Source organism: Gossypium arboreum, chromosome 10 (assembly GCF_025698485.1).
Source record: "Gossypium arboreum isolate Shixiya-1 chromosome 10, ASM2569848v2, whole genome shotgun sequence".
NCBI classification, from domain to species: domain Eukaryota; kingdom Viridiplantae; phylum Streptophyta; class Magnoliopsida; order Malvales; family Malvaceae; genus Gossypium; species Gossypium arboreum.
In genome coordinates this window covers 118699676-118713749 of record NC_069079.1, presented here as the reverse complement: position 1 = coordinate 118713749, position 14074 = coordinate 118699676, and the positions used below count along the sequence as shown (strand labels likewise).

At 30.4% G+C, this 14074-nt stretch overlaps 1 protein-coding gene across 1 annotated transcript; it reads right to left on the bottom strand.

Annotated features, from left to right (window-relative positions):
- Nucleotides 1-9071: 9071 nt before the first annotated feature.
- LOC108489715 (ethylene-responsive transcription factor WRI1-like) lies at nt 9072-13759 on the bottom strand. Its single transcript, XM_017794422.2, has 7 exons — nt 13351-13759; nt 13152-13234; nt 12915-12923; nt 12590-12678; nt 12375-12499; nt 11832-11908; nt 9072-9938 (listed from the first exon to the last, which is right to left on the bottom strand). The coding sequence occupies exons 1-7, from the start codon at nt 13599-13601 to the stop codon at nt 9259-9261; spliced, it is 1314 nt and encodes a 437-aa protein (XP_017649911.1). The 5' UTR covers nt 13602-13759; the 3' UTR covers nt 9072-9258.
- Nucleotides 13760-14074: the final 315 nt, after the last annotated feature.

Below are 14074 nucleotides of genomic sequence, written 5' to 3'. Positions count from 1 at the left end.
AATGTGCTCTCCCTAATTCATTTATAAACACATAAACAAGTCTTTTTAAAATAAACAATTGTAAACTTGAAATCTTCAAGCTAGAGTGAATGAAATATATTTTAGTAATTGCACTCTAATTGTGTAACACCCATAACCTTTGTCCGTCACTAGAACAATTGGAGACATGCCCGTGTCTTAGGCTGTGTGGGCATTTAATGTAAGGTACACGGCCAGGTCCCGACCCATGTTTATACCCGTGTAACTCTCTGACTTAGGTCCCACAGCCAAGCCACATGCCTGTGTCCTAGGCCGTGTGGAAGGTGCAGGGGTCACACAACCAAGCCACACCCCCGTGTGCTAGGCTGTGTGCAAAAATCTGGGCATTCTGTTTCTCAATTTTAATATGCAGGCGACACAGGGCCATACCACATGCCCATGTGCTAGGCCGTGTGTCACACACGGTTGAGACACATGCCCATGTCTCTGTCTGTGTGGAAGAAAATAGGTTATTTTATGGCCTCTTTTCTCACCTATTCTTAACTTTAACCTACATACACCAAATTTCATACATATAAATCATAACAAGATCTTTAAAACAACCAATTCCTAACTTTAATATGGTCATACTATCACATATATTCTAACATTCTAATTAGAACATGAAACAATTCACACATGCAACTACTTATATCAACATTTTTTACCAATTTATTCATTACTAAGCCTAAGAACTATCCATCCATTAACCACATTAACACTATACCAAACATGATAGAACTATTCATATATAAGTTAACTTGAAACATAAACAAAATGTAATTTTTGACATTTACACAACCATTTCAATCCCTATACATGCATATAAACCATAGTATATATAGCAAAATCTACCAGAGCAAGTTGGATAGTGTGGCCAGATGTGTTGATCCGATCCTCTGATTTACGTTAATCTACAAAGACATTAAAAAAACAAGTAAGCTTAATAAAGCTTAGTAAGTTCATCGACTTTTAAACATAAATCTTATCGAACATACTATTACAATTCATTTAAGTAAATCATTCAATATATTATTCCTGCCAAACACAACTTCAATTGATGAATTCATTTATTTTAGATCGATATCAAAATAAATTTCAATCTTCAGACATTAATTCCATATATCACTTACCAACCTTGTCAAATCAAAGAACGTCTTACGGATATGAGTACATCGTATACAGAAGCCCGAAGGCTACACAGAAGCACATAAGTGCTAACGAAAAACAGTAAGGGTTGAATAGAAGCTCGTAAGGGCTAAACGAAAACCCATAAGGGTTAAACTAAAGCTTAAAAGAGCTAAACGAAAACCCAATATGGTTAAACTGAAACTCATATGAGTTAACGAAAGCTCATGAGAGTTAAACGAAAAGTAAACATGAGAGTTCGCAACAAATGTTGAACCTCAGTTTACTTGGGTAATTTGCTATCAATTTCTCCTTTGCACTAAACGATTGTACTCAATCCGCGTTCCATTCGTTTCGAACATTCAATTCAATTTCATAACTTTAAAAATAATTTTATTTTCAAAAATGATATGAATAAATACAAATTAATATTCATCAAATTTAACAAATAAAATTAAAGTTTAACCATACGAACTTATCTGAGTTAAATTGTGAAATTGTAGTAGTTTAGGGACTATTCTACTAATTTTCCTTTTTCACGATTATCTTCAGGCTCTTGATCTAAAATATAAAATTATTCATTCTTTAGCATATATTTTAGTTTCAATTCACTTCACAATTAATAAAATTAAAACTCCAAATCCATGTTAATTCATCACAAACATCCAACACTCATCAATGGTAACTTTCGAAATTACCCATAAAATCAAAAACTAATGAAATAGATAGTTGGACCTAATTGTAAAAGTCTCAAAAACATAAAAATTTCAAGAAAAGAGCAAGAATTGAAATTACATGAAGTAAAATAAATAAAATCAGCTTAAAATCTTTTCCTATGACATTTTTGGCTGATAAATTGAAGAAGAATAGCCTATAAAACTTTAGAATTAAACTTATTTAAGTTAATTTCATAAAATTCACAATTTTGCCCTTATTTCACCTAAGTTTATTGTTTTTTTTTTCTGCTTATGCCACTCCAAACATGTCTATTTACCCTTTTAGTCCTCCATTATTTACCACTTGGCTATTTAAATCACTATTTTTTTAATTAACAAGTTTTCCACCTTTTTCAATCTAGTCCTTTTTATTTAATTAACTATCAAAATGTTAAAATTTTCTAAAAAAACTTTAATACTAACTCAATGACACTCTGTAATATTCATAAAAATATTTATGGCTCGGTTTATGAAATTAAGGTCTCAATACCTTATTTTCGAAACCACTTAACTTAACACTTTCTTCTAAAATACAAATCACTATTTCAAAAGTCATCTTAAAATCACATTTAACTCATAAATACTAAATAATAAAACTTCAAACTCACTCATCGGATTTAGCTATCTCAAACCACTGTTTCCGACACCACTGAAAATTGGATTGTTACAAATTAAACTTCTATAAGGCATGAAATAAACAAAGATCAATCACCATTTGAAAATTTATAGAAGAATTAATGTAGGCTTTGCCCCTAAACTTGAATGCTTGTACTTAATTAGAACTTGAATTTTTTTTAGACTTAATTGCTATTTAAACTTTAAATCTATTGTAACAGCCTGATTTATAGTAGTATCGAAAAATATGGCCTTGGAATCCCATTTTTATAACTTGAGTCTGTAAATGTTAATATTTAGTATTTATGAGGCTATCATAGAAATATATTAAAATTTGGTTCAGTAATTTTGTCGAATTGATAGTTAAGTAAGGTACACGGACTAAATTGTAAAATTCCAATCACTATAAATTTTTAAGTTGCTAAAAGCTAAAAATGGTAATTAAACCATTTTTTATTCAACAGTGAGGGATGATGTTATCATCCACTATATTTGTTAATTATGATTAGTATATACTTAATTAAGTTTTAATTAATTAACTTCAATTAATTAAGGTTTTAATTAAGCTATATAAGTTTAAAAAAAAATATTCATCTTCTCTAATTTTTTCCTTCTCCACCATACAAGGATGAAATAAAATCTAGGAAGCTATTTCTCAAAATTTGGCCTTGATTGGCATGTGATTTCAAGTCATTTTTCTTGTAATTTTATGTTTTTGATATTGTGAGATCTTGATTTAGCTAGCCCATGTACCAATTTGAAAAATTTATAAAGTTTTTAAAAGTTTCTATATTTGTTTTCTTGAAGATTTTGATATTAAATTGATAGATTTTGAGCCTAGATGTGAAAAAGGACTAGATTGTAATGTTTAATTGTTAGTTTTTGAACATAAGGACAAAAGTTTATAAATTTTCAAATTAATGTAAAATTTATATAATAACATATAATAAAGGGTCTTAGAAGGATGTAATTGAGATTGATATTGAAATCAAAGCTTGAAATTGAAAGTTATGATAATTTCAATTTTAGGGACTAAATTGAATAAAATGCAAAAATTTAGGGGCATCCAGAAAATAAAATTGGACTGATTCATTCATGTAATAGGATGATATAAAATGTTTGGAACTAATAAATTAAATAGAATTATTGTATAGATAAGTTCGTATGGAACTCATTACTTTGTTTCATGTTATGAATGAGTTGTATTCATTTTGTTTATTAGTTTATATAAATGTGAATTTGGTGATTTTTGGCATCAAATTGACTAAACTTGCAAAGTATGAAAAAGGTATGGTATTTATGAATAGGTACAAGGTACCGAAATGGAAATGAAATGCTTATAAGATTAGTATGACATGTATATGCTATTCCAAGGATTGAAATGGTATGATTACAGTAATAATACCTATGTGAACTTAGTAAAAGATTAGGATACGTATGGCATGCCATTAGAGTCAAATATGGAAATAATTAGGGATTTACATGGTTATATGATATCCAACATTTGTTATGGATTCTCAATTTATATGTATTGTTGGTTTAGCCTGAACTGATAACCTCGATACAATATTAATGTAACATCCCAGATCTAGCGAATCCAAAGTTTCAATGAATAGTAGTAAATAGTTTGTCAGGCGTAGCATTATCTGCCCAAAAGATTATTTTGGAGTATACGTGTAGGCATGTAATAATTGCCACAAAAGTAAGTAAGAAGTTGATTTTCTAATATTTTACCATGTATTAAGGAAACATCTATGTTACGGGATAAAAGGAAAATATGGGATAGTGTTCGCCAAAAGTATAGTACGCCTAAATTGTATGGAATACTACGCTATTTAGATTTTAAGTAATTTGGCTAGAAACCAACTTTATAGTTTAGCCTGGTACGTTTGATGCAGGGAACTTATTTATATTTTTCTCGAAAACTATAGGCCAATAAGAATGCAAGTATAATACGCATGACACTTGTTAAATTCTACTAAGTAAGATGAGTCATATTTATATGTGAGAATATGTTTTCAGAGGGGTTATTCTGTCTTCTTCTTTCTTTTCCTTAAGTAGTATATACTGAAACCTTCCTTAAATCTGAATGTATCCTACCTCGATGATCTAGAGGCTAAGGTTTTTTTATGATCAGTAATTACTTCGCGTTAGGTGATTGCTACTGATTCGTGATGGATATTTGGACCTAGAGCTTTAAACTGCATTAGGTGAGAATCAGGTGAGTTCTATGCTAACTCTTGCATGTATATTGTTCATATTGAGAGTCATCTATAAGAAATTGATTGAACTTTGGATTCGAAGTCATTAAAAGTATAGTATGTGTAATTGGTGTCAAATTTGAGCTTCGATTTACAATCTGGTTTCAATTTCATTTTTCAACAACCCTCTGTTATCAATAATTATAGCAATTTCATGTCAATTTAAAAATATTTACATTTTAATCATTATATTCAAAACTAACAATTTTCACTTTACAAATTAATCATTTTCATATCTAAGCTTAAAATCTAATAATTTAACATCAATTTCATCAAGTATTCATCAATGACAACTTTTAGAAACTTTAACAGTTTTGGAAACTTATGCTCGGGTTAGCTAAACCGAGCTTCTACAATCTCAAAAACATAAAATTTACAAGAAACAAACCAAATTACACTTACCATGCATAGGATCGAACCTTTAAAACTTCAAACAATGGCTCCCTTCTTTAATTTTGGTGATTTCGGTGGAGAAGAAAGTAAAATGCACGGATGACCACCTTTTTCCATTTATGTTTTATACATATATTATTAGTTTAATTAAAAAAATTATAATATTCTATCCATCCACCAAACCGTCCACTAATTGGGTAAACCGGTTAATTTGTCACTTCAAACCTTGTTTAATTACTATATAAGTCATTTTAATATTTTTACTATTTAGTCATTATACCTCAATTAGTCATTAATTCAGCAAAATTTCCTATCCAAACTTTAATTCACTCATATAATAACTCCGTAAATATTTAATACGGGCTTAGTTTACAGGAACAAGGTCCCAATATCTCATTTTCCAACACCACTAACTTTAGGGTCGAAACACTTGTACCTTAATTAACTATCAGATTGACAAAATTAGAAGACAAAACTTTAATTAAATTTTATACTTGTTATAGAATTGAATATCGGAAATAGAGTTTCAAACCACCATTTCCGACACCACTAACTTTCGGGTTTTTATAATGGCATTGACAACTAATAATACAATGACATGTGGCAATCCAAAATTATGACATTTAGCTAGTATTAATAAAAAAAATCTCAAAAAACTTTAAAAATTTTAAATTTATGAAAAATTATGAGAATTATTTCATGTCCAAGATGAATCTAGGCAAAATGATGTCTAGATTTAGCGAACCTAGACATCAATTTGTTCAGGATCATTCTAAATGTTAATGATAAAATATATTGTACTCCCAATAAAAGATTACAATTTCAGACCTTGAAAGGACATTATTGAGGGAGATGACAATGAATTTCAAATATGGATGGTAAAACGAACATGTAGAATAATATGTATATATATATATATGTATAAATCATTAAAAGAAAGAGTTGGTATTATAAAAAAATCCACACTAAAATCATTGAAAATTGTTTACGGTAAACTACCTAATTGGTCACCCAACTTTTAGGGTGCTTCTAGTTTGGTCACTCAAAATGAATTTTTTACAATTTTATCATCCAACTTTTAAGGCTCTTTCATTTTAGTTATCCAAGTGTTAAATCTCTGACGTCAATTGACTATGCACACCACATCATGTTTACACTCTCATTTTGGTTAACCAAAAAAATATCATTTTTTAAGTATTGATCAAGGTAAAAAAATATTAAGGTTAAAGTGAAAAAGTAGTAAAAATTAAAATAATGCATTAAAAAATTGTCAAATTGTATTTGTTTATCCCATTGCCGAAATTTCTAAATTTCTTTTTTTTATATAATTGAAATTTTAAAATTCAAAACATCAAAATCAATTAAATAAATTATTGAAAATTGTCATCCCCTAATAGTGTCACCGATATAGTACTATAATATTAAAATTAATTAAATTAATTGATTTAATCTTAGGTTTGTTTGGGATTAGAGGTGTGCATGGGCTAGGCCGGGTTGGGTTCGGACCAGGCCCAACTAAAATTTTAGGCCCGTTTACTAGGCCCAGCTGGCCCGACCCAAAAATGGGCCTAAAATTTTCCCAAGCCCGGTCCGAATAAAAATGTTAAAACCCGAGCCCGACCAGCCTGCCCATATTAATTTTTATATTATTTTTATATAATTTTAAAATATATATAAACCATCAAAATACTAAAACATCAAAATAAATATTTCTCAACAAATTGAAAATAAATTTTAAAAATATTTATACTTAAATAACACAAAAATAGATGCAATTTAACAAGTAAATGCCTCTAAAATAATAACAAAATTATCAAATGTCTTTAAAATAATAAAAAATTAACAATATCCAAATAATAACAACAAAATAGTAGCAACATAATAGTAAAATAGTAGCAAAATAGGGAGAAAATAATATTAAAAAATAGATTTTTTTTTTCATTTAGTGAATTCGGGACGGGCCTGGACCAAAAATGCTTTACCCGAGGCCCGACCTATTTTTTAAACGGGCCTTATTTTTTTGCCCAAGCCCATTTTTCGGGCCTATATTTTTGCTCAAACCATCCCATATTTCGGGCACCTGGCCAGACCCATGCACACCTCTATTTGGAATGGAAGAAAAATTAATTAATTAAATTAATTGTAAGGAATTTTTTACTTCTAGCTTAGCATGGAATATTCAAGATCATATAATAAAAATACTTTGGGTTTTGTAGATAGTTATTAAATATGAATTATGTGGGTTGATTTTAATTTGAAAATATTAAATAAAATTTTAAAATTTTAAGGAGGTTAAATTAATTAATTTTAATATTATAGTAACACATCAACATACACTATTAAGAGATAAAAAATCTAATAATTTATTTAACAGATTTTGATATTTTGAAATTTAAAATTTTAATATTGAAAAATAATTAGAATTTTTAAAATGGGATAAACAAGTATAATTTGACAAAGTTTTAATGCATTATTTTAGTTTCTACCACCTTTTCACGTTAACCCATCATTTTTTTTTATACTTTTTTGGTGAAGTTGGGTGAGAAAAATGAAAGTATAAGTATGATGTGCAGTGTACAATCAACCGCCATTAGAGATTTAACACTTAGATGACTAAAATAAAGCGCCCTAAACATTAGGTAATGAAATTGAAAATATTTTATTTTGGGTGACAAAAAAAAAGCATTCTAAAAATTGGATGACCAACTAGGTAGATTACCCAATCATTTAATATCATGATTCCAACAATTTTCATTAAAAGTTGGCATTATAAATAGAGTTAATTGCATCAAACACCCCTAAACTATGACCTTCATTTTAAATTAGTCCTCAAACTTTAAAATAGCCTAATTATATCATCAAACTATCGATGTTATATCAATAAGATCATTCCGTTACTAAAATCGTTAACCATTAAATGAGACATCAAATCTTATGTAACATAATTTAAAATAAAAATATTTAAAGAAAAATGAATTTTGTAAAATGGAAGTTATAAAAATCTTGGTTTAGAGGTTTTCAACGCTTTTAAAACTATCGTTCCTTTACTTTTTACAGTTTATTTTTTCTTTAGTTTTTAATTTAAAAGTTAATTTAAAGTTTTAATTTCAAATTATATCATATAAGATTTTACGTGTCATTTAATAGTTAAATTAACTATTTCAATAACATTGATAGTTTGGGGATGTAATTAAAACATTTTAAAATTTGAAAATCAATTTAAAATGAAAATCATAATTTGGAGATGTTTGGACCAATTAATTTTTATAAATAATTCACACTAAAATCTATATATTTGTGTCCAGTTTCGATCAATAGCCTCATGCTCGAATTTTCGAGACTTGACAAGTTCAACACTTGGATCTTTATTGTGATTGACATTCATATTCAAAGTCATGAATAGAATGGAGTTCGTCCGCCCACTATCTAAAAAAGATAGATCTACCATATCATTCTGTTATGTATGAAATTTGTGATTTCCATTAGCGTAAATTCAATCTTGGAATTTAAGGTGAGAAAAAAATTTCTCCAATGGTGGTATATGCTTATCCATTAAGCAGGGAAAATCCTATTTAAAAAGCGAAAAGATTATGTTAAGTAACATGTGGTGCAACTGGAATATACCAACACTAATAGTCCAAATATATTTTAATTATTAGTACATTGTACATTAATTATAAGTTATATGAATACATTAATTGTAATTGTAAGTTTTATTATATTTCTTAAAGGTATCCATCGAAGCAGGTCTTGTAATTAATTTTCCGCCCATTAAAGAGATAGATAACTGATCACAAGCTTTAAAACTGCTCCATAACCAGGATAAGAATCGAATAGAAGAAACCCTTGTAGTTTCGTTTTGTGTAATATATTGCTTAATTCCTTCACAAGTTTAAGGACATAGCAAATGTATCAAAATGTATTTGATTGGATTATGGGATCAAACAAAAACAGGTTGTCTTTTCCTTTTTTCAATATAATTAAACAGAAGAAAATGCATTAAAAACAACAAAAACAAACAACAAAAACCAAAGATATTTTAAATCTTTGGCATCCATCCACCCCACAACATATTTCCAACAACAAACTCTGAATTATCCGAAACTCTTAACCCGAAACATCAACCATTAAACAGAGTAGTTACAAGAAACCGAGGTTGTCGATGAACACGGAGAGTCTGAAGACAGTGATGACAATCTCTCCTTCCTATTATCGTCTTCCACGTTCATGGAAACACCGACTCCAATCACATCTTCATCCATCATGCATTTCCGATTAGCCTCTTCTTTGTTAGGCGGCCCTACGTCGAATATCAAGTCGAAGTTATCCTCAAATCCCGCATCATGATCAAACAAGTTTGGCAATTCAGCGGTTCCATCGAGAGGGATGTCCGGGACCAAAAACGATGTCAACCCGGAATCCATGCAGAAACTCCATGCTAGTTCATTACTATCAGTAGGCTCAATACCGGCCATTGTTGTCATCGGACTATCAATGCATAGAGGAAGCTGCATTTGCATGTATTGAAAATGTTGAGATTTTTCGGCCTCTTCTTGGTTCAATTCTTGTTCCTGTTTTTCCCGCTGTTCTTGCTGCTCCTGCAGCGGCTGTGGTCCATTTTCTTTGGATTCTACTCGTCGAGCTTCATCGGGGTTGGGAATTTGTTCTTCCGTTCGATCTACTAACAAAATTCCTTTCTGCTTCAAACGTTCAATGTAATGGCTAATATCGAAATTGGTCACGGCATTGGCCCCCCTATACTCCAATGCTGCCATATCATATGCTGCTGCTGCTTCCTCTTGTGTATCTTCAATAAATAAATGAATAAAACAGAGCATAAATAAACAAATTCTGAGGGAACAAAGAAACTTTACCATTTAACAATAAATTAAATAAAGTAGATCAAACTTTTAAAGTATTGCAGGTGAAAAGATAAGATTAGGGATTCACATGCTGACATTAGATCTTAATTAGTTACTGTACTGACAATTTGTATTAAGCTTTTTCCAGACTAAAATATGAAAACATTGTCTGCACTCCTTTCCTTTTTACCCCTAAAGTATCCGTGTTCAACACATGATCCGATGTTCAACCTCGAGTTTGAATATGTATCATCCAAATCCAGACAAACTTTTAAGAGGCAACATGTTGGCATAATTGAAGGGGAGAGTGCGAAGATCATGTTTTGCTACAGAAAAAGTAACCATCTCAATGAACGTTTTTGTTGATATGGTTGGTGACCTAATACCACCATTTGGCAGCATGATACAGGGAACTTGACCACATAGGGCCAAAGGAGGCCAAGGCCTTCCGCTCCGCATCAACAGGATCAACCCCACTCCATGTTTCAAAACATGGTGAGAGGTACGTCCAGTTGTACTATCAAATGAAACCCTAAATCCTAACTGCTCGATGAGGTTGTCAAGTTGTACAAATTAAGTAAACCTAGATTTCCCCATTGTTAATATATAGGGAGAATGTAGACACCATTAGGGGGGAAAAAATAAAGGATACGCATGGGTTCCTTGTCTTCCTTTCAACCCTAGCTTTGAAGTAGTTGAAAAGTTGATTAAAAAAAAGGGGGAAAAGGTCCAAATTCATTTCATAATTACTCAAAAAAGAATTAGTGAACAAAATCTCAACCAATCTAAAAATTTATCAAACACAAGAAAGATTCGGATTTTGAATCTAATGTGTACGAATAATTTTAAAAATAATAATAATAATTTATTAAAATTTAAAAAGAGAAAATCTATTAACCCAATTTTATTAAAAAAATATAAAAACCCAAGTTAAGCAAGTTGGAGCAAATCTTCATACAATTATACCAATCACTAATAGCCAGCTAGCAAACCTAAAGGGATTATAGGCTATTAGGTGACCTAAAGGAAGCCACAATCTAAGCTTATCACAAAGGCACGTGATCTCTGCTGCCTCTTACTCAGCAAAATATAATATATAAAAGGAAACAGAATCTCTTAATGGGAGAGTAATGGTCACGTGCCCATTCTGCCATTATTTTTCATGCAATTTTATAATCACAGAAATGCCCTTCCCAAAGTAGAAATAAAGATATCAATTGAATACATAGCAGTTATATCAAAATGGCTCATGGTGTCTTGTGATCAATGACATTGGACCCTAATATTAAAAAAGTTAGGACCATATATTAAATGCCAAGATTATGGATGCAAATCAAAAATATCATTTTAAGGGAATTGTTTTGGGTTTTTAAAAAGGGAAGACAATCATAAACCTTAAAAAAAAAAATTTAAGATGAGCTTGAATGGACGGCTCGTTTATTTGCTATTAATGTAAAAACAACGGTGGTGATGAGATTAAATATTATAATAACACTGTAACATGAGATAAAAAGTAAGCTAAATGCACTGCATCGGAAAATGTAAAGAGAAAGTGTGAGCATGTTTAATAAAGGCTTGAGTGAAAGCCCATGTTTGAATTTGGGGTGAAACTAGAAGTTTTGTTTAGGAAAAAGAAAAGATTATAAAATTTGAAGGTTTTGCATTTGAAAAGGCTTATTAAATTTTGAAAAAGGTTTAAAATTTCAAATTTTCCATCTAATCAAAGGTGAAAAGGACAAAATTGAAACTTTTAAATTTTAGGGCCATGGGAGGGGCATCTAGTTTTAGTCTTACTATCTAAAATTTTAAGTTTTAAGAGAGAGAAAGAAAGAGCTTACTATAGGTCCCTAAATAGAGATATTTGTTCCCAAAAACTCGACCAATTCGGGCTTCCCACCTCCCATTGTGGTGATGCCTGCCATTAACCAAATAAATATTAGTCAAAACACAATTCAATACCAACTTCTTTCACTCCCCTAATAATATTATAATATTAATAAATGTATAATTTTCCGTTTCATTTTAGCATTTTTCCACCCATTTAGAATGATTAACATAAATATTATTACAAATACAAAATTACAAGAATTGAATATGTTAAAAGATATTATTTTTTAATTATGAAAATATAATCAAAATTTATAATTTCAATTTCAATTAACCATCAAAACATATAATTTCGATTTTAATTAATGGCCTCTCCTATTCCTAAACCCTAAAATGTAGAAGAGGATCCACTGAAATTAATTGATTTTAGCTAACCCACGTGGGATTTAGGATTTAACACAACCAACATAAAGATTTTAATGTTTTTTTTATTTCATTGAATCTCATAAAATGGTCCATTTTAAACAAATATAAAATCAATTAAAATTACCTACCTAGCTACCCCACGATACTTAGAAACTCCTCTAGAAAACCCACTGCTGCGACGTCGTAGAGTCGCCAAGTACTCTTCCTTTGTCACCTTCTTCATTTCTTCCATCTCCTTTTCATATCTTTCTTTCTGCATCATCATTAAATTATAATATTAATATTTTTCACAAATCCACCATCTTTTTAATTAATTAATTATTTAATCATTTAAATTAAATACCGGGAAGTTCAGTATCGTTTCCGCCCCCCAATATTTGAGAGCCGCAAGATCATAGGTTCGAGCCGCTGCCTCCTCACTATCATAAGCCCCTGTTTTCCATAAAATGAAATTCAATGTTAATATATTTAACACCTTAATTTATTTAATTTTTTAAGAGATAGTATAATTTTCAAGTACAAGTATAAATGCATGTCCGATCAATTACCTGACTCAAAACCGAGCCAGGCAGGCTTGATTTTGCGAACTGTATCAAGCCCTTTTTTTTTTTTTAATTTTAGATAAATAAAAAGAAAGAATGAAATATGTAGAGATTTGAAGGACTTACCTAAATAAACTATGGAGGCGGCAACAAAAGCGTAAATAAAGAGGTTGAGATTGACCAGAGATTACAATATTGAAAAAAGGACAAACACAGTCAGTTCACACAGAATATAAATTCAAACAAATAAAGAAAACATAAGAATTAAAATACTTGAAAAAAACTGTATAGATCTACTTGAATTTCCCTTTTTCTGATTATTTTTTCCCATGAAAATTAAAAAATAAAATAAAAAAAATTAACCTTGTCTTCCTTTCTTGTTCTGAACATTATTCCAAGAACTCTTGTCCCAAAGGTGAGCCTCAAATCTCCCAGTCCATCTATGCCTTTTTTTTTTTTAGAAAACAATACCAATCAATTTGATTCAATTATTCATACATGCAATGCAAATGGACCCAAAATCAAAATTCATAAAAAAAAGAAAGAAAGAAAGAAAGAAAACCTGGTGACTCCTCTGTAAATAGAGCTCCTTCTACCGCTATTGTTGTTAGCATTGTTCAAACAAGCATTATTATCAGTGTTTTGATGTTTTCTAGCCCTTTTAGCCTTGGGTTTCTCTGATAGATCATGAGGGTTCTCACATGAAGATGATGATGATGACGAAGACGGTGACGGTGATAATGATGATGATGATGGTGATGGCAATGCAAAGCATGAATTAGAAGAAGAAGAACAACTCGGTGACCTCTTCATTTTTTTTTCTTCCCCCCCCACTAAGTATATTAAAAAGGGCTAACATAAATAAGAACCCTTTTCTTTCTATATGTATATATATAAGTAATGATGGAAGATGGTGAGCTTAGGTGAATGGGGGGAGGGGGTGGCTAAGAGTTGTTTACCAAAAGAGGGTAGAGTGGAAGAAGAAAAGAAAATTGGGAGAGGTTTTAAAAGAAGGAAAAAACGGACTAAACCATTGAATGGGGTTAAAAAAGGGAAAGGGGTTTGGTGGGGTTGGGTTAAATTTTAACTGTTTGAGTTAGAAAAAATGGACCTAAACCCCTAACACTTGGCTTGTGTGTGCAGCCATGCTGCCAATGAGATTTCTTTACTTAGGCTGGCAATTTTTAGTATTATTATGGTTTCAAAGAATCTCACCTTTCTTCTAAGTATTATTATGGTTTCAAAGAATCTCACCTTTCTTTTGAGTTTTTCCTTTTTAAAGTTTT

Bases quoted from the DNA above. Each gene is read 5' to 3' on its own strand.
- LOC108489715 (XM_017794422.2), bottom strand. From the start codon at position 13,601: ATGAAGAGGTCACCGAGTTGTTCTTCTTCTTCTAATTCATGCTTTGCA. The intron at 13,235-13,350 runs GTTTTCTTTCTT...AAAAAAAAAAAG, and splicing joins ATTTACAGAGGAGTCACCAG to GCATAGATGGACTGGGAGAT. The intron at 11,909-12,374 runs GTAGGTAATTTT...GGTTAATGGCAG, and splicing joins AAGTATCGTGGGGTAGCTAG to GCATCACCACAATGGGAGGT.